Source organism: Pieris brassicae, chromosome 11, assembly GCF_905147105.1.
Source record: "Pieris brassicae chromosome 11, ilPieBrab1.1, whole genome shotgun sequence".
NCBI lineage: Eukaryota > Metazoa > Arthropoda > Insecta > Lepidoptera > Pieridae > Pieris > Pieris brassicae.
The window spans coordinates 4792804-4813448 of NC_059675.1; the positions used below are offsets into that span (position 1 = coordinate 4792804).

A 20645-nucleotide genomic window follows, 5' to 3' on the forward strand; every position below is an offset into this window, starting at 1 on the left:
TATAAATATTGGCTATCTCTATCTTGAGCTGTCTTTGCCGGTTATTTTTAGGTTAAATTCTAAAATAAAATCAAGAATCCAGCAGTGTTACTGTTTGTCGTGTAGGTTATTTTAATGTGTAAGCGTGCGCCGCACTCAATATCAAGTCATACATTTATTGCGCACTTAATATTTTTAAGTACGTTTCATTCGTGCAGTATTGTAGCCATTGTTTACCAATTGTTATGAAACAATAGGATTAATTACTGCTGCTAGATAGAAATGTCAGGCGATGTGCAGCCAAGAAAACGAAAAGACAAGAAAAAGAAGAAAGGTATGCATAAAATATCTATTTCATTTCCTGTTTTGCTATGAGTTACAAAAAAAGTATTTAATGTAGAGTTGTATATTCTGTAACCAGATGACCTGGGTATTGAAGAACCTCGTGGAACAGCCGCCGTGTTTGGAGAAGGCGATGTTTTCATACATTCGTACCATGAACATGGAACTGGTGGGCACTGGTGTGCCAAAATTGTCTTTTTCTCTCTTTTAGTAGTATTAGTAACACTTATTGGGCTTATAATCTTGGAAAATAGAGGTCTAAGTGATTGTAAGTATTGTCTTCAGCTTATATAATTTTCAAAGTTATTTAACAGAATTGGGTTTATACACTCTAATTTTTCTATATACTTGTGCTAATTTTTAGAGTCACTGTTTAGGAATAGTCTCTAGACTGACAGTATGATTGAGTTTATTAATCAATTTAGAAACAAATATTTTGTTTCTTAGCAGATTTGCTTACTCTGTTTAAGTGTTAAGTATTTATCTTTAATTGATATAAACTTTGGATATAGTGGAGGCAAATGCAGTTGAATCTCGTTATTCTGGTGTCTTAGAAGGATGGATTGAAGATACAGCAGATGATGACCATCATGATGAACATACTTTAGAGTTAAATCACCCTGTAAGTTACTAAGTTCAAAACAGCAGGTAGTTTATACAGACAAAACTTATTAATTATATATACATTATGTATGAATTATATCTATATTATTTTTAAATTAGTATGAATTTTATTCAAAAATATCAGATTAAGATGAAGAAATTTGATAAAACTATTAGGTAAACACCACACAGTATATATACATATCTAGTTTAATATGCTTTTTTTTATTAAACCTACAATATAAGGATGATGATGAACTACATGAACATGAGGATGAAGATATTGAACACAATGGTGATGATGAAGACATGCATAGTGATAACAAAGATGAAGAGGATGACAATGATGAGGTTGATGAAGAACAAAATAGTGAAGAAGAGGTGACCAAAACATAAAACTATTAATATACCATTATTTTGTTGTTTTTATGGAAAATAGTTGCTACATTACTTTAATACAATACAGGATAATGCAAACATTGCATACAGTGCATACAAACAATATGCTGATCAAAATAGTGCAGAAAATTATGAAAGTGATGAAGAAGATCAAACAGTGAAGGATGATTATAATATAAAGGACGAAAACTATGATGAAAGGGATGATGATGAAGAGGACAATGATAATGACGAATACGAACAAAACGAAAATAATGACAAAAATGAAAAAAATCACAATGGTGAAAACATTGATGATATTGATGACGTATGGGAAAAAGAGGTGCCAAAAAACTTTAAAGGAATGTGTGTTGTTTTAAGGGTTCCGTAGTAATTAATGTATTACTTATAACATATTTTACTCACGTAATTTTCTAACAGCGTTGATTATTTTGTTGTATATTCTTGCTCAAGTATATCTACGGAAACCCATGATTTGGCCCTTAAAATAATTGTAGTACTAAAACCAATATGTTTAAATAATTGGCACATAACCAGCAATGCTTTCTAAATTTAACTATTCTATGTTAGACGTGCAATTACAATTTTACTTTTTTGTGCTAATTGCGTTTATATTTAACTTCTAAACCTATTAATTGTTTTTTCATATGTTTAATAAGAGGCATAGGCATGATGGAATATAGTTTCTCTTAAACTAATACTGACTTTTAAACTGTATGGTTTGGCTTACGATTTTACTTTATTTAAATAAGTTTATAACAACCCTTTGAAAAGCAGGCTAGAAAAAGAAAGAAAATATTTGACTTATTAACAATTGTTTACAAACCTTTCATAGTATATGTAGATTACAAGGCACAAATAGGAATGTGTATCGATATATAAATAGAAAGTTAAATTAACTTAGGATATCATAATAGAGCAATGTTAGGTTGGGCTTCAGCGTGCGACTCTTATCCCTAATGTCGAAAGTTCGAACTTTATGAACAAAAAGTCGTCGTTTCTAACACAGAAGGCTGATCACCTAGTTGTGTTAGAAAACAAATGATCACGAACCGGATATAGAAATCTGAGATCCAGTCATTCAAATTGTACCATTCGTTTTTTTACAATATTTGTACCAATTAAACCCTATACTCTTTATCATGATTACTAAATAATATATATCATCAATTAAAGCATTGATTAAATTTTAGGAGGAACATGAGGAGGATGGTGGTGATGATGACGAAGATGATGAAGTTGAGAGAATTGAACGTGAAGTATCTGATGAAGATATTCTCTCCTCGGAAGTAAAAGAAGAGAACGATGAAGCTGATGATTATAATGGTACATTAAGTCACGTAATCAAATTATTTTATATATTTACCTCAAAGAATGTTGGTGGTTGGATTATACGGAAGGCTGAAAATTTCGTGACAAAAATTATAAAAATACATTTGCCCATACTTCAATGTAGTGTTACGTATTTACAATGTACTATATGTAATGTATTATATTTTATGTGTAATAAATCAAACCATAATTACGTATGATATATAATTTAGGTTTTAAAAGTATAGAGCCGTCTCACAATGACTGAATTGGTTATAAGAAGTTCTACCTTTTTTCGCAATACACTGACAAACTTTATTCATCTAAAATAATATAATCAGATGGATCTGAAGAAGGCGATGATGAGGAAAATGACGACCAGAGCACGCAAATTGAAGATGACGATGAACCGCCAGTCGAACATATATCTATACCTCCACCTGGGAAACCGTACACTGAGGTAAGATACAATTATTACTTATGTAACTTTCAAAATAATTCACAAAGTTTTGGAACTACGGATACTCTCAGAGATTTATATTTTATTAATTAATTTCATTTCATTGTTCCTATAGTAAACGAACTCTGAGTCTATGAAACTAATTGATTTATAAAAGTGAGAGAAAATTATGCCTATACGCTGAATAAATAACATACGCATTTGTTATAGCAAGGTTTGAAAATAAATTTTAAATGTATCATCACAGAATTTGTAAGGTTATATCATTATTTATTCCCTCCAACTTTTGACTCACTACAAAGCTCGTGGGATTCAATTGTTTACTGACAGCATATTTTATTTTTGTATAATATCGTCATATTTATAAGTCAACGCGGAAATGCTATATTCGAATATTGTCATTTGTTATGAATAAAAAAATCATGGTTCTGCATTAAAGGTGCTTAGATATCACAATTTTCCTGCTTTATAACATTTTAAACTAGCACCCGACTTATAGCATGAAAAAACAAAACGTATCCCGTTTGGTTACTATTGGTCAACAATCTCTGTAGTCCAACAAGCGTGACGCAACAGGATACGCCTTTTGTTTGCTCCTTTTGTTCAGTTACATTCATATGATCGTTTTATATTCTCTACTCCACGGTAAATGTGTGATACACTTGCAAACAAATGCCAATAGCAATATCATCTCTTTGTCTTTCAACAGTTTTTTTCGTAACAATTAAATTAAATGAAAGGGCACTGTACTTACAAAAAAAATATATAAAACAGATAGAAGAAGAAACTGTCCAGAAGACGAGGGATACCTTGGCTGATGAGGAAGAGTACGAGAGACAGCAAGAGGAATTAAAAAAAGAGCGCGAGGCGCAATCTTCACAGGGCAGTAAGTCTAACCTTTATGATTTTTAAGCTTCCATTTTTTTATTTGCCGCATGCCTTGTCTCTTTCCTCAAGATAGCATGTTTTTATGTATATAATAACTGGGGTTTTACAATGAATTAAGTAAGTCATCTTTACATAATTAATCGACAAACTTCAGGTCATTAAAAGGAAATGTTTTGTTTATGTACTATGGTTTATTTACATAAAACTTAATAAGATATCAAAATAATAGCACAAATCACGAAACTTAATACCGGGCTAACGACTAATTTATGTAATAATAATAAGTAACTTTAAATTATCGATTGGACCCATAATAAATAGGCTATATACGACGTACTATGCTCATGAAGAAATGTCGAGTTTTTATTCCAATATGCAAAATGTGTTACATTTTGATTGTGTTATCTGTGTAAAATAATGGTCATTGAAATTCAATGTTATTTGTATAGCATCCTCTTCCTGGCTTGCAATTATTATAAACACTACTTTTGCTGAAAACTAAACCTTAACATGGTAACCTAACTTGCTTCATAGTGCAAGTGCATCATTATTTGGCCAACCCATGATAAATTAAGGAAGGTTTTATCGTACTTGGCATTTAGCTGAGGGGCAAATATATTTATTTTAGAAATGCGCGCGACTCTCATCCCTGAGGTCATAGGTTCGATCCTATGTGCGCATTAAACGTACGGTATGTCTCTAATGCAAATATCGATGACACGTGTCAGACACAGAAGGCTGGGTCACCTACTTGTCTCGGCCCTGGAATGCGTGTTTCAGCAGAGACGAGGCTGACTTGCCGTAGTTTGATAGTTTGCGAATTACGAAGGAGAAACAAATCATTGGATTTGCATTCCCCAATTTCCTCAAAATCTTCTAATCAGTCATAATATCTGATAAAAGCTGATTGCAGATGATGAAGGAAAAAAACACCATATTGTCTATGAAATAAAAATAATCAATGAAACGGATGCCAACTGAGTGAAGATATATAGTTGCCACTGTATTATTAATTTATTCATTATATAATTTTACTCAATTAATGCCAACTTGAATTTATAACTAAAGAGTTTAATCGATTTTTTATTGCTACGTTGTTGCATTTATTAATCGCATCTCTGTTCGGTTTTGGGATCTCCTCGTTGGTCTATGAATAAATATGACGCTGTCATTATAAATAATAACATAAATGTTTTGCTTGGCTTAGCTCTTGCTAACTTGTAAATATTGTTTCCGCTTTTTCTGTATATGTTGCTTGTCATCTTCCATCATTTCAAATTATAGGGCTTATCTTAATTGAGAATGTGACAAATGCTCATTGTTGAAAATTATATACAATCACTGACTGATTAATTAATTTGTTCAATTGTGTAGATCTCAGGAAATGTTTAGCCATTGTCACGGATTACCGAATTATAGTAAAACTAAAATACCGCGAACTTCGGCCAACGTTATTTCGCGTCGCCCACGCATCTCTAGAGTCACGTAAAACTGGCTCATTCGTGGCGACTGCAAGTGAGACGCGCACGTACAAACTATTTATAAAATTAATTTTTCAAAGTACATGACATGCATTCGATAGTTTCTTTTGGTTTAGATATTTACCATGGCTTCGCGCGTATGGAAGGTAATTTTCGTTCTTACATAACTATGGCGTAATTAACACTAATCCAGAAATAGTCTACAAAAATAAAAATCCATCAAGTGAGTCAAAATACATCTTCTAGTTTGGTTCAATACATCAATACTACCATTGAAGTCGGTCTTCAAGTACGCAAATTTAACTGTGTGAATGGAAATAATACGAAAATAATCAATTACCGTATCCCAGAACCATAATATAAATCAATAGGACCTTTTAAATGCGAATTATTAATAGTTATGATGTATTTGTATGGAAGCCAGTGAATTAAGAAGCGCGTATGTTGCAGTGTGGCTGAAATTGCTGGTCGGCGGCGCCTTACTTGCCGCAACTCATGCGGTAGTGCGACGCGCAACAGCCACGCGTGGTGCGTAGTACTATCCTATTATTCTATATTATTCAAAGATCGAATATGTAATAAATGAAAAATTGGTCTGACAGATGAACCAGAAGAAGAACATTTCGTTGAACAGCCTTCTATATCTGAAAGACGCATGACACTCATATCACAAACACAAGAAGCTCAAGAGATTATACAACAAATAACTCCACAAGAGGAAATAATTAAAAAAACACCTGCTATTGTTCAATCAGTTCCTTTACCAAAACTAAGACCTGAAGAAGATAAGACCACAAATGTTGCGAAAGAAGTAAGTACGCAAAATGTAAACCTTAATATACAAGGAAGCGTGAATAAAATTATTTGTATTTGTTAGGAAATCGAAGAGAAACATCTAAAAGATGAAGTTCAAAAAGAGCTCTATAGTGACGAAGAAAAGGAAGAAGACGAACTTGATGAGGAGGAGGAGGAGGAGGAAGAAGAAGTAAAAGAGATAGTGGTAAAAAAACCAGAAATGAAGGAAACTAAAACGGAGCCCGTAAAATCTAGTAATCCGGTAGAAGAACCGACCGAAGAAGATGAAGATGTTGAAATAATATATGAAGAAGAAATTGAGGAAGAGTTAGAAGATGAGGAAGAAGAAGAAGTCGAAGAAGAAATATCAGATGTCGATGATTCGGACTTATTAAACAGATTAGAGGCTAAATATGGGCGGCTACCTGAACCAGAGAGGCCGGGAAAAAACAGTAAAGAACTCTCGTGCGCTCGCTACATAACACTAGCCTTGGCATGTGCAATAACTTAGCAATAATTTGGCATGACTAACCATGTGAGTGATATTAACTTGTATGTATTTTCGTTTGTGCTATAAAATCAAATGTTTGATAGCTCCAATACAGAAAATGTTTGTCATAATTTCCAAGTAGTATTTTAAGGGTTAATTATTTAAAAAATCGATTCACTCTCGGGGTTAGAATATTGACGATAACACTTATGATAATTTTTATTAACACTATTAAATAATGTATAGTTTTCATTTATAAATTTAAAAATATAATTTTCTTATTTCAGAAGGAGGTGGTAATAGTTTAGAAGATGATTGGCCGGGAGAGCCTAACGACCCCTATTGGTCACAGCAACTCGATCTTGCCGAAGAAGAACTTCGTCAGGTATGCATTTAACAACCGGAATTGTAACTGGAATGTTAAGATTGTGAGGCAGACACATTTATGAGTCCGTCTTACTGACCCATAAAAGAAAACAAAAAATACCAACCAATTCTCCATAGGGAGCGTTCAAGTATTACGTAACGAAATTTGGGGGGGGGGGTCCTCTTGTAAAACGTTACTATGCGGAGCGGGGATTGAATTACGCGTTAATTGATAATATTATTTTCGACTTTCCAGTACTTTACACCACTGGGGGTGGTCACGAAACGTTTTAGTATTGGTTACAGAAAACGTTACGGTGCGTTTCATGGGGCGGGGGGTCAAGAATCTCTAAAAATTGTGTGTCGTAATACTTGAACGCTCCCATACGTAGTCATTTTTGATTGCATTATTTCCCAAGATTTAGGGGAGTTAAAGGCAGTTTTATTAAGACTACTTTTGCCTAAAATAAGTGATATCATATCTCGTCGAAATTGTTGGTGGTCGTCAAACTTTTATTTTTTAACTGTAAAGCATGACATATGCATGTTTTTATATTATTCTCGGCACGTAACATGGCCAAATTTTGCGTAGTGGAAGTGTGTTCGCGCATGTACTTATAGTACTTTCACTGTATGCCAGACACTACTAACATTTCTAGACCCACCAACAAACATTCAAAGAATCAACCAATTACAACAATATTATTATTACAGGGCTGGTTGGAATAATAGCAATCTACTAATAACTTTGCTCGTTGTGCCATTTTTTTTTCTTTTTCGTCTTTAGGTCGGTCAGACTGTATTGTGCGCCCGCACCCCGCGCATAATTCCTCTGCCGATCTTTTGATGACTAACTTAGTCGTTTCTGTTTCATTTTGTTTTACCCTAATATAGCCTATGCAAAAATTCTACTATATCAGAATATTTGTTGTTAGTTTTAGCCTCGTATGTATTTAGCTATAAATTTTAGTAGTTTAGTTTGAAATGTTGTGTGAATGTTGACTAACGTATTGAGGGGGCGTGGCCTTCGTGCGAGCAACGTGCGTCTGCGGTGGAACTAAAAGGCAGCGCGCGCGCACAATACGTCGTCGCAAAATGTTTGGATTTAATGGCAGAAGCGAAGCGAGATAACCGTTTGCTTTCGAAGGCCATTACAGCCTACGTGGAGCTACTTAAGATGAATGAAAGATTATCGGATAGAAAACTCGTGGACATAGCTCAGCGGGCTATTGATAGAATACAATTTAGAGGTAAGCTTTAATTAAAATATTTATTCATAAGGCACTTACTTTGTGGGTACTGCGTCAGCAACCATGACTATCAAATAAATAATGATACGACTCAATAATGACACCAATTTTACATCACCAGACACCATAGGAATAGATGCAAAATTGGTAATAATTATTGACTGTTATGAATAATCCAATTGAATTTTTTCCAATTTTTACCTAAATGTTGAAAAAATGAGAAAAATTTAGGGTAGATACATAAATTTACAGGTACATATTTGAATGCCGAACCTGTATACCGTTTATTGATCCGTCGTTTTCCTGATAACGTGCACTATCGGAATAATTTAACAGTGAGCTTCCTCATGGCAAATAGGTAAAAATATAATGATTAAATAGTCTGTGCGAAAAGAGAACCGGGGATCACTGAGGTGCTAAATTTCCTTTTTTATTGTTTACAACACTGTTATGTCGTTATACTTCGAGTGAACATTTTGATACTTAATATGAAAGATTTCAAAGTATATTTAGTTAAATATTATTAAGTTTTTGTAAATAAATGAAATGACCCAAATAAGAATTATACTGTCCAGACCCTAGTTGGCAAAACTGCAAAGCCGGTTCTCTTTTCGCACAGACTATTACTTATTATAAAGATTTTAAAAAAATAACCTTGCACAAACAAAATATATGACTTTAGATTTTCAGTTTTATATTTATTGGAAGTAAACATTTCAGAGCGGACTTAGCAGATACAGTTCTCAAAGAAACTCTTAAACTATGGCCGAACGATCGCATTGCGTTAGCCCACTATGGATTCGTATTAAAAAACCAATACAACAAATTGGAAGAGTCTGTCATATATTTACAGAAGGCTTTAGAAGGTGACGCTGGAGCCGCTAATGAACCCCGATTTTTTTACCACCTGGGTGATGCGTTATTACAGCTCGGAAGACTTAAAGAAGCACAAGAAATTCACGAAAAGGGGTCAAAATTGGGCCATTTTCTCTCGCCGGAACAAAGGTCCCTGTACAACGTGGCTCGTTTAAAAAGTCGGCCCTGGTGGCCAATTGAAGCTACACCTTACGTAAAACTTGTTCGGGACTTGGAGAACTCATGGAAAGAGATTCTTAAAGAGGGTTTAGCGGCAAAGGAATTATTTGAAAAGGAAAAGGAAGGGTTAAAGGAAAGGGGAGAATGGTCACAATTGGATGTTTTTGTAAGGGGAAAGGAGATTCCAGGAAGGTGCGAACGCGCACCTGTAACGTGTTCTATAGGTATTTAAATATACTTTATATTATTAATATAATGGTTTTATGAAACTTTTACATTATGTGTAAAAAATCCTCGTTTATGGATGTGATGTGTGATATCGAGGGACGCTTAATGCATAAACCACTAAACCGATTTTCATACTTTCCTATAGACAGTAACGCAAATCTGAAAAGAACATAGAATGATCTTTATAAAAGCTAAAATTTTTAGCTCTTCATCCGCATAATTGAACAATTGTTTCTTAAATAGGTGAATTTAATTTTTTTTTAGTACGTCAAGAGGCAAGTGCCCGATGCCGCAGAGGACAAATAAAATTCAGTTTAATGGAGGCCGGTACTCACGTGAGACCTCATGTCGGGCCCACTAACTGTCGTCTGAGGATGCATTTAGCTCTCAGCAACACCAAAGACACGTATATCAGAGTTGGGAAAGTGACTAGGTACGTAATTTTTGACCCAAAAATTGACACATTAATCTTTTGAAATATTGCTACTGTTGGAGTTTTACAAAAACTAACAATTAAGGGGCCTTCAAGAATAGTCCATACCTAAAAGGCCGGCTTCGCACTCGCGGGAGTCTGTCAATGTAAGTGTATATGGGCAGCGGTATCACTTAACGTCAAAAGAGCCGTCCGTTTATTAAAATTTTTAATTCTCACCAAATACAATTAAGTTATTTTGGTTTAATATCGGCTAATTAGAATGTAGATAAAGTTGTGACGTTGACTGTCCTTCTGCTTTCATCTCTTCCGTTTTATCTAAAATCTATACAGCTATACAGCCCCTTGTGGGCCTTAGCCTCCATACGTAGATTTCGCCACCGCAATCAATCTAAATTCATGATTACTAGAAAACTTACTAAATTAACTGATTTTCTTAATCAATTAATATTTTTTGCAATATTTACACTACATTTCAAATTATTGACTGTTGTTTACGCGCGCTGTTTTAATTCTGCGTTAAATTCTAAACAATGTATTCATATACATAATGGTTCTACAAGACTTAATTTTACAAGACTTAGTTTTGTAATAGAGAAAATTCAAAGTAAACTTTGTATTTCAGGCAATGGGAATTAGGCAAAGTTTTCATATTTGATGACAGTTTTGAACATGAAGTATGGCATAATGGTACAGGGTCAAGACTTGTACTTATAGTGGATGTGTGGCACCCGGATCTCTCGGCCACCGAAAGGAAAACCTTACCCGCTATATAACACTAAAACATCTAAAACTCGCGTTACTTTGTCTAAATTAATGTAAAAATTACCATTAAAATATCATCCCTAGTCATAGTTTAAAGAGTGTAAAGTTACCTCCGTTTTTCATAAAAAATAAACCGATTTTAACTACCCTGTCTCACCCTATCACAGCATAAAACGCAATTTGGCAAAAAGACGAAACATTCGTTGAGTGATTTTGTTTGACTGGTGTGTTACTGATTTTGTTTTTATAAATAAGGGCCCTTTTCTTTTCTATTGTTTATTATTAAAAATATAATATTTAAATCTTACACCAAAACAGTAAGAAACCATTTTTAAGCATAGAAAAATAAACAATATGTTCGTGGTTATGTTTTATAATTAATGTCAGTCAAGCTTGCTATGTTTTATACATAATATTTTGTAAGCTTCTTGGATGTGTAAAAAACGTAGAAATACCAAAACATCATTTTCATTATGTACAATTTGATTTACAAATTTGTTCATTTTGTAGAATAAATGGTGAAAATGAATTTTACATGAATATATTTACAATGCTCATTTTTGTTTTATTTTTCATTCCACACCATAAGTTAAATAAAATAAACTAGTGTCATTTCATGTATATTTGGTATAAATTTTCCAAATGTTTCACTTAAAAGTAAAAAATCTTATACTAATAAAGCTCATTTTGTATATCAATTGTAGAACAATATATTGCTAACAAGGAAATGCATTGTCATACAGGTACCATTAAACTTAAATTTATTTTAGTTAAATTCCTTTTTATTACATGGACGGACAAAGTTTGTGCTTATGGAATGTAAGTAAAAACATAGAAAAATAGTTCTAAAGAGATTCGTTGTCTTATATAAACGTCATTAAAAAATCGTTTCGCCTAACAATAAAATGTATTTTATACAACAACAATGACTTAAGTACGAAAGGCAGATAACAGTGACGTCCTAACTAATGTATAACAATCTAACTACTACTGTAATAAAAATATCATACTTCATTGAGCTGCAAGGTGAGCGCCACTAGACCTCTAGACATTGCTAATAAACGCTACTGTTTATGTGACCATTAACCTATTAGTAAAAGACATTAAACAGAATTTGTTAGGCACTGGCTCACACTTATTGAAAGGCCTAAAGTTACTATAATACGGGTTTGTTGCCAAATATAAGATTAACATTAACACTCAAAAGTTAAATCAAAGCAATCCAAATTTAACAATTCACTAATATTTTTTAAACAATCTATATTCACACAACTGCAAAAAAATCACTTTGTCATTTACTTTTGTTTAAGACATACATATTTTGGTATTGGATTGTAAAGACAAATGGCAATTTAGCGACGCGGTCTGAGTCATTTTGAAATGGCATTCTATGGCTTATCTGATTCTAGGATAAGTGAGTGTTACATTCATCACAAGGATCATTAATGGGCTGGTATGCTGGCGGCCCTGGCGCCTGTGGGGTGGCTCTGGCTGAGTAAGGCGGAGCTGGGGGAGGAGGTGCCTCCCAAGCTCCTTCGCTCACATAGCCACCTCCATAACCACTACCCACATATAAACCCTCATTTGGAGACATTTCCCTGTTTTCATAGTTTTGTGCTTCATATCCCCGATTGACCTCATACGGCATATTGTTATCGTAGTTCAGTGGCGGCTCATATCTATTTGGCTCTTTGTATGGCCCAACGACATCCTGCCCTCGTTTAGCCTTACTTCTCCTCACAGTTTCATATCTGTTAGTCATTATTGGTATTGACTCCACTGGTGGAGGTGGCAATTCATATGTATCTTGGGAGCTATCTGGCGGGTGATAGGAATTTGGCCGTGCTGCATGAAAATTTGAGTAAGAGGAATGGGCGGAAGTCGGTCGCGATGTTCTAGAATCGACCGGCAATGATGCATTTGAAGCTATATAGCCAGCGTTTCTATAAGATCTGCGAGAACGTCGTTTCACACGGCGTGGAGTCATGGGTTTGAGGGAGCTCTCGCTTATATTTGTTTCAGTGGGACTTAACTCTATTGTGTAAACCTGGCGCCTTTGTAAGGTTCCTTTATCTGAAAGTAATTAATTTTTGAATACTATTTTTTTTAAACGCTCATGTGTGCAGTTGTCTAAAGTATCAAGCAATTTATACTATAGAGATTTAATCAAATTGATATTATAAAAAATATTACCTGGAGATGGTTTATGTCTCTTAAAAGACCTAAAAGCAAGTAATATAGTAAGGGGCAAGGCTGTCGCCGTAAGTATTGCAGCAATTGAAGACTGTGCTAGTTCAATGTGGTGCCAGGGTAAAAAGCAGCCATCCACTTTGGCCGGTCTCCACGACCCTGGCCCATCAACCTCTCCCCACATGGGTTGACACCCCCAACCATTACTCTCCCACCAGCTAACACTTCCAGTGCCAAGTGATAACAAACCACCTTCCTGTAAATACAGATATTGAGATACTTACATCCTGCATCCTCAATGTACATAATATACTGTATAACTATTAAAGTTAGCCTTATTTTTAGGACAATTATAAAAATATTACTTACCCTGTTAAGAGTTCCAACATTAAGATAAAAACAAATTAGAAAAATATTCCATGTCAACCACAATAAGCTCCACAGGGCATACTAAAAAAAACATTTGGAAACTGTAGATCTAACAATATAATAGTAAAAACATTATAAATGTAACAAGATACTAAGCACCTGCATATTTTTTGGTTTTATAGGGAATTGTCACTATATCAAAGAAATGTTACATTTTACAAGGCAAACTATAATTTAATGTTTAATCAAGTGACATTACCTGGAGTTTATACTGTAATGTTAGAAAAATAATACTCACAGCAACAAGATATGTGGTCACATACTGCACAGCTCCAAAAGACCCAAATATGATAAGAAGAATATTTATAAAATTACTTATAATAGGTAACCACATGTAACCCAGAAAATCAAAGACCTGACGTTGTACTGTCACAATCTAAAAATAATTTAAAGCAATTATTTATTTTGTTATCTTTCCAAGTGTTTGTTAGTATATTTAGTATTAGTATCTTTCTGAGAAAATATAATAATAATAATGTAACTGGCAATTTTCTATTAAAAAACCATTAAAATTAAGATCAACCTATTTGATTTTATAACTTATGAATCAGTAAATAGCCAGTAATAGATCTTAAAATTTACAATAAATTATTTAATATGGTTAATAAAGCATGAGACATGCACCTGCTTCTACTAGACTAATTGAATTTGTTTTGTAACTTCTTTAAGTTTCCTATGCCGAATGTAAGTAGGGGATCAGATCACGTTTGAGATGCACGTTGAGACCAATCATTTATAGTATCAGTAACAAAGTTATTTGGGTCCCAATCACCACTTTTATTAAAAAATGATAATTACCAACTCCAAGATACAGACGATTAATAGAAGCGTCCTAAGACCACAAACAGCCATTTTATAATGTTAACCTTATCAACTTGTTCTAACTATCAAACTTCTCATATTTTTTTACATATTGGCAAGTACTAGTCGACAGTTTATTATTTGCATAATGTAAGGGTTTTTGTAAACATTTGGCGTAGTAAACAATCTACAAATATATAAAAAAAGTTAGCAATAAATTTCTAAGCTATTTTTGTGAATAAATGACTAACATTTACAAAACACGACCGATGTGTCATTTGTCCAAGAATCATATGTCATATTTCACACTGTCACTGTCACGACTGAGTAATCAGTAATTAGCATAAAGGACATTCACCATGGCCAACACAGATTTGGGCAACAACATTGTAATTGCAAAGTAATTATGAATTAGCAGCATATGGACCTTAAAAATAAAAAACTATAACAATACATTTTTAAGACTAAATTTTATTGTCTTTCGTTAAAATAAATTTGTTTAAAACAAAATACCTGAAACGAATGCCTTTATAAAACAAACTTATCTATTGCAAAAATATCAATTGTCTGTGTTATGATGAGTAAGGTAAATTCAAATTTGTAGATCAATAAAAATTTCGCAGGGTTCGAACACCAGTTGTAGTTTAATATATTGGAATACTTATTCGTCACTAAGAGATCATTAAATTAGTAAGTATAACTGTTTTATTAAAATAAAGACTACCTATGGACCTTTAAATCAATAAATTTTTATAAATGTAAATTATCCGGTAACCTATTCAATACTTTAATTATCTACTATTTTTATCTTTAGGAATCGCAATGGCAGCTGAAGCTTTAGTTCCACTGGAATCCAATCCTGATGTTATCAACAAGTTTCTTCAGAAACATGGCGTTTCTACAAAATGGAATATTGTAGACGTGATGGGGCTTGAACCTGAGATGTTATCATGGGTCCCTAGCCCTTCCGTAGCTGTTACTCTTTTGTTTCCTTTGTCGGAAGCTTATGAGGAATATAAAAGAAAAGAAGAAGCTGAAATTCTTTCCAAAGGTCAAGAAGTGTCAAAACATTTATTTTATATGAAACAAAACATCAGCAATGCATGTGGCACAATTGCTGTCATCCATGCAGTCGCAAATAATACTGATAAAATTGAAATTGCTGATGGTCACTTGAAAAAATTTCTAGACTCCGCTAAGGATTTAGATCCTACAGCTCGCAGTACATTGTTCAATAACAGTGAAGGTATAATCAATGCTCACAAAGAACTAGCTCAGGAGGGTCAAACTCAAGCCAATCCTGATGAACCTGTAAATCATCACTTTATAACTTTTGTACACAAAGATGGCGCATTGTATGAATTGGATGGCCGTAAAGCTTTTCCTATTAATCATGGCCCTACATCTTCAGACACATTTCTTGAAGATGCTGCCAAAGTTTGCAAGGAATTCATGGCAAGAGATCCCAATGAAGTACGATTTACTGTAATGGCACTAGCTGCTACTGAATAAGTATCAGTTGAACCTTTTTGTAATTGTGCTTGAGACTGCCAGCTTTCTAGCTACTATTTATTAATCTTATTTAAATTCTCACTTTTGTACCAAAATTGCTAAGCAAGCATTTTATTTGATATTAAAATATTTTTATTCACCATATTGAATATTATTTATAATCAAACCTAAAAAAATATATGTTTTAGATATAGGATAAATAGAAATTATTAAGATTTTTTTATGTATAGTACCTTTATAGAACAATATTACACAAACATTACCAAGTGATCAAATAAATTGTTCATATAGATAGGAAACTAAACTCAACTAACTTACCTTATTGCACAGCTCTAGATAAATATTCTTGATTTGTTTCTACAGGATTGAGTTGACATAAATAAGACTAATGTATCTTAAAGAAAATCAATTTATTCCAATTTTTTTCCAATATAAATAATATCACTTGAACCTTATATAAAAACTGATAAACTAAAATTAAATATCTGGTCCTGATGGTACAGTTTCATGCTCGGCTGCATCTATAGATTGAATATCTGAAAAGATAATTATAAACTAAATTTCGGCCATAAAATTTAAACTAGAAATAGATTTTCGTCGTCGTAAGTAGGTTTGTAAATATGTGATATATATGATATTCAAGTAGTATTTTGATTTTGATATGATTAAGTTGAAATTGCGTGTCTGTTTTAATAAATTTTGATCCAAAATCATAGTGAATCATTTAAAATAATACTTATATAGCTAACTAAGTGTTCGCTAGATACAATCATAGAGACACTTAAATACATATGTAAACTGAATTGCAATTAGAATGTTTGTGAACCAGCAATAACAACATTTCTGCTGATTCTACTTACTTCCAACCATAATTCTGTTGTGATTAAGATTAGGCAAAGATAGCGTAAACATCAGTCCCACAACAGCTGCCACACCACACACTAAAGATAACACATATTGATAGTAGGCTGCCTCTGCTCCATCTGCACTGAAATAAAAAAATTTAATACCTTAATTATTTTTTAATAATCAACAGTAAAGACAATATAAATAAACCTACCGACCTAATTATTAGTTTTGACTATTAGTCATACTGAGATGCTGACTATTTTTATCAACTGAAAAAATACTCTGACAGTAGTAGACTGGTAGAATTAGTTGAACTTACTATATTTGGATTACAGCAATAGCAATCCCACAAGAAAGCTTGTCAGTGAAACTCATCAAACCATATACAAAGGCTGATGCCTGGGTACTTTCACCAACAAAATCAGCTGTTAATGATAAACTTGTCACTAACATTTGAGCAGCTCCAAAACCTAGAAATTAATAAAGAACACAATTGGATATATGACTTAATTATATCCAAGTCATATATTTAAAGTTAGGTAAACTTTAAATATCTAAAACTTGATATGTTATTTTGTATAAAAACATATCTAAAACTTGGAATATTACAAGGATCAACACTTTTGTTGTTTGCATGGTTATTTTAAGTAATGACTAGCTATTAAGTCTACTTAAAAGTACAATTTTGAATCTTAAAGCAGTAAAAACATTAGATTAATACTAACCTAGAAAAACAGCAACCACATAAATGTAATAAAATTTATAATTGTCATCGCAGCCAAAGTAGATCCACAAAAAGCTGCACAGGGAAAAAATAAATCCAAGAAGAAATGTATATTTTCTGGTTATTGATCTGGGTGTTAATCTTTGAAGACCAGCGGCTACGAGACTGCCAAGTAACATAGCCAATGGAACTACAGCAAGGGAACGTGCTGCCAAACCCAGGGTTCGGTGTAAGTACAGCGGCATAAGTACTTGGGAGATGTTTACAACTAGCCGTGTGCTCATATAAACAGCAGCTACCTATAAAGTGTAGTGCTTCAAATGTATATAACCTTAATAACAATTATGTTCATAATCAAAACAATATCATCATCAATATTTTTGAGTCTCTTCAAAGTTAAGCAACTTTGGAACAAAAACCTACACAGTTATCAAACATAATCATAATCAATTTTTCCAAATACATAGTTTAGTGAAAAGATATTATTAAAAATTTCAAAATACTTAATGTATAAGCCCAACATAACAATTGCCATTTATTTAAAGCCTTGCATTCATTAGTAAAGTTTTTATTATTTAGGCTATTTTATGTAGACGATTTTTACATCTTCAAACACATTTTTCCTATAAAAAATATTATGTATTATGATAATATTAAGTAACAAACACTAGACTAGCTTATTGTAACAAAGGAGCTAATTGAATTTAAATCATTAGTAAGATTGAATCAAACAACATGAAATGTTTTAGCAGTGAAGTATAGAAGCAATTTAGATAAGCTTTCTACCTGATATAAGATAATATTCTTAAATAAGTTGCAGTGTGTCATTGTATTCTCTGTTTCATTTTGAATAGCATATCTTGCTGGTTTTTCTTTTATAGAAATATGAAACAAAATTGATGCAGGTGTTCCTACAACTAACACAATTAACATAATTTCTCTAAACTTCCAAACATCATTTGGGCCAATTTGCTGTAAAGTAAAGTACCACTATTAAAATTACATTATTTTGTTGTAAAATTATATTATTTAAGTGAAAACCAATAACAGTTTTTGCGATAAGTAGCTTCATAAACTACAAATGGATATTATTTAACTTTTATTTAGCAACTATTTATTATTCTATTATAAAAACATTTAAAAAAATAACTTACATCTCTATCACAATTTCCAGTAAAGTGAAAAACGGCCCATGTAATAATATAAACAAACAAATTTGAAAATACTGTAAATCCATATCTGCAAACAGAAATAATAATGTAGTGTTTTCCGGTAGTGATTGTAAGAATTACGGTGATAAAGTAGAAAACTTGTATATATCTGATAAAGCAGTTTTGTTAAAAAAAAGTACTTTACTAGTATTTAGCACAGAAAAGTGAGCCTGTTTGCTTTAACAAAAATGGTTAAGTTGCAATTTAGACATTGGAGAATAAAACATTACAATATTATTAGTACTATTTTCATAAGGTTTTTTTTTAGAAGTGTATCTTGCAATCAGTCAGCTAGACTATGAGCAGATGTGTTGGGAGCTGTTAGGGTCATAAGGTAATGATTTATTAAAATGCATTTTAATTGGCATTTAAATTTTTTTTACTTAATACCTGATTGCTGTAAGATGAGTTCTTACATGTGGGTCATCAGCTAATTCTGGTATTAAGCTTAGATGAGATATTTGCACAGCTGCCCAGCCAATTTGAAATATAAGAATAAAAGCTGCATAGTAGTACATTTGTGCCCATTTGTGAGTTGAAGAGCAACTAATACACTCAGAAAATATAAATGGAAAAGATATTATCACACATAATGTTCCTGTAAACAATTAAATTAAAAGTTATGATATTGTAATTATATATTAACTATAAGTATTATACATACCAACAAAATGCCATAACTTTCTTCTTCCATACCTAGCACTCATAGAATTATCAGTATGATCAGAATAATATCCCACAAAAGGGGTGGATAAGGCATCAACAATTTGCCCTATCAACATCAAGTAGCCTGACTGCGAAGCAGTAAATTCAAGCACAAGGTGGAAATATACTAGGAAATATGTAAACCACAAACTCGCACATACATCATTTAAAATATGACCAATACCATAACCAAGTTGCAATTTGTGACTTGTTGATATATCAAGGAATTCATTATCCATCTTGAATACCTAAGTAAATCTCTTAAATTAAAAGTATAATCCTTACAAAAAATTTAAAGCAGCCAAATGCCTACATACATATTTTAGTTCTAATAGAAATTAGTCGATAAAATTAATACAAATTCAAAATGTTACTAATGTTTACAATATTTTCTTACTCACAGTGTTAATGTCATCTATCATGTTACATGAATCATGACAATAGGTCATAGATAAGGCAAATCTATGGAAAAGCGCACACAAATAATAGCCAAGTTTAATAAACACAACAGTCATGTATGTCCCTTTCCGCAGGGGTCCTTTCCTTGACACTGTAGGCCAGATAGCTAATGCTAGTATTGTGGACGAAATTTTCCAAAGTTAGAAGACAAGTTGTGCTCATCATTACACCATTGATGATGTACAACAAATTTAACGATAATGCTGTTGTTCTGGAACATATTGGATTTTTAGGGTAGTTTTTACTTTAGGTTGATTTGGTCCTTATTTGGTTAAAATAAAACTTCCTAATAATTCGTTGAGAAGAGGTGAAGATGGAATGTGGAATGTGTTTAATTTTTAAAAACTGTAGATTTATATACAAAAATTATCCTACCTGGCCACTAGTGGTAAACATGTGGTACCAAGATGCGAAGGGTGCGTAGACAATAAAATCGAGGCGCGGCAAAAAGTTGTCCTAACGGTAACGCAATTAACTGTTATTTTCAGAACAAATTATTGTTTCATGACGACACGTACTAATCACCTACAGGATTCCCCCTCTAGCGAAGCGTACCGGCAGACGTATAACGCGGCCTCGGCGAGTTGTTCTTGTAGGTATTGAGGTGTTCCCAGTGTCTTGTTGTTTCAGGTTGTTGTCATTTTGATGTTTCAGGCTATTTGATGGTTCATGTAGTTCGCTCGCACTTGATGTGTTTTGCTTGTTGCAGGTACTCGTTGTTGTATCAGTAGGCACATCTTGCTCGGTGATAGTGTAGGCATGTTTGAGTCTGTCGATAGAGATATTCATTTCACGGTTAGGTAACTGCAGCGTGAATATCTTACTGTCTCGTTTCAGCACGCGATAGGGTCCGTCGTAAGGTGCTTGTAATGGCTTCTTTACGGCGTCTATGCGTACAAATACGTATTCACATGTTTGCAGGTCGCGGTGTACAAATATG

At 33.0% G+C, this 20645-nt stretch overlaps 4 protein-coding genes across 9 annotated transcripts; 2 read left to right on the top strand and 2 right to left on the bottom strand.

Moving 5' to 3' along the window:
- Positions 1-28: 28 nt before the first annotated feature.
- Positions 29-11382, top strand: LOC123716760 (aspartyl/asparaginyl beta-hydroxylase). Of its 4 annotated transcripts, XM_045672649.1 has the most exons (17): positions 34-313; positions 401-589; positions 834-943; positions 1171-1305; positions 1391-1645; positions 2517-2649; positions 2976-3094; positions 3869-3980; positions 5914-5991; positions 6066-6274; positions 6341-6710; positions 7036-7133; positions 8130-8364; positions 8617-8722; positions 9085-9623; positions 9892-10060; positions 10686-11382. In XM_045672649.1, the coding sequence occupies exons 1-17, from the start codon at positions 262-264 to the stop codon at positions 10834-10836; spliced, it is 3060 nt and encodes a 1019-aa protein (XP_045528605.1). In that variant the 5' UTR covers positions 34-261; the 3' UTR covers positions 10837-11382. The 4 variants fall into 4 exon arrangements, with proteins under 4 accessions (XP_045528607.1, XP_045528608.1, XP_045528605.1 ...); XM_045672650.1 differs by lacking the exons at positions 1171-1305; positions 1391-1645; XM_045672651.1 differs by lacking the exons at positions 8617-8722; positions 9892-10060; positions 10686-11382 and having other exon boundaries at positions 29-313; positions 9085-9228.
- Positions 11376-14511, bottom strand: LOC123716762. Its single transcript, XM_045672653.1, has 5 exons — positions 14243-14511; positions 13683-13820; positions 13385-13465; positions 13019-13271; positions 11376-12898 (listed from the first exon to the last, which is right to left on the bottom strand). The coding sequence occupies exons 1-5, from the start codon at positions 14294-14296 to the stop codon at positions 12231-12233; spliced, it is 1194 nt and encodes a 397-aa protein (XP_045528609.1). The 5' UTR covers positions 14297-14511; the 3' UTR covers positions 11376-12230.
- Positions 14512-14786: 275 nt separating this feature from the next.
- Positions 14787-15899, top strand: LOC123716134 (ubiquitin carboxyl-terminal hydrolase isozyme L3). The gene is made up of 2 exons (XM_045671708.1): positions 14787-14935; positions 15060-15899. The coding sequence occupies exon 2, from the start codon at positions 15068-15070 to the stop codon at positions 15755-15757; it is 690 nt and encodes a 229-aa protein (XP_045527664.1). The 5' UTR covers positions 14787-14935; positions 15060-15067; the 3' UTR covers positions 15758-15899.
- Positions 15900-16150: 251 nt separating this feature from the next.
- Positions 16151-19632, bottom strand: LOC123716568 (major facilitator superfamily domain-containing protein 12-like). Of its 3 annotated transcripts, none has more exons than XM_045672370.1 (8): positions 19206-19632; positions 18932-19139; positions 18485-18569; positions 18117-18302; positions 17332-17629; positions 16926-17076; positions 16618-16745; positions 16151-16293 (listed from the first exon to the last, which is right to left on the bottom strand). In XM_045672370.1, the coding sequence occupies exons 1-8, from the start codon at positions 19483-19485 to the stop codon at positions 16235-16237; spliced, it is 1395 nt and encodes a 464-aa protein (XP_045528326.1). In that variant the 5' UTR covers positions 19486-19632; the 3' UTR covers positions 16151-16234. The 3 variants fall into 3 exon arrangements, with proteins under 3 accessions (XP_045528326.1, XP_045528328.1, XP_045528327.1); XM_045672372.1 differs by having other exon boundaries at positions 19532-19550; XM_045672371.1 differs by lacking the exon at positions 16151-16293 and having other exon boundaries at positions 16645-16740.
- Between the last annotated feature and the right edge of the window lie 1013 nt (positions 19633-20645).

Coding starts and splice junctions, on each gene's coding strand:
- LOC123716760 (XM_045672649.1), top strand. CDS start 262: ATGTCAGGCGATGTGCAGCCAAGAAAACGAAAAGACAAGAAAAAGAAG. Junction 3,981..5,913: donor GGCGCAATCTTCACAGGGCA/GTAAGTCTAACC, acceptor CGTATGTTGCAG/TGTGGCTGAAATTGCTGGTC. Junction 5,992..6,065: donor ACGCGCAACAGCCACGCGTG/GTGCGTAGTACT, acceptor TTGGTCTGACAG/ATGAACCAGAAGAAGAACAT.
- LOC123716762 (XM_045672653.1), bottom strand. CDS start 14,296: ATGGCTGTTTGTGGTCTTAGGACGCTTCTATTAATCGTCTGTATCTTG. Junction 13,466..13,682: donor TGACCACATATCTTGTTGCT/GTGAGTATTATT, acceptor TGTTTTTTTTAG/TATGCCCTGTGGAGCTTATT. Junction 13,272..13,384: donor ATGTTGGAACTCTTAACAGG/GTAAGTAATATT, acceptor CTGTATTTACAG/GAAGGTGGTTTGTTATCACT.
- LOC123716134 (XM_045671708.1), top strand. CDS start 15,068: ATGGCAGCTGAAGCTTTAGTTCCACTGGAATCCAATCCTGATGTTATC.
- LOC123716568 (XM_045672370.1), bottom strand. CDS start 19,485: ATGGATAATGAATTCCTTGATATATCAACAAGTCACAAATTGCAACTT. Junction 19,140..19,205: donor AAAGTTATGGCATTTTGTTG/GTATGTATAATA, acceptor AATTGTTTACAG/GAACATTATGTGTGATAATA. Junction 16,746..16,925: donor ATTGCTGTAATCCAAATATA/GTAAGTTCAACT, acceptor TTTTTATTTCAG/TGCAGATGGAGCAGAGGCAG.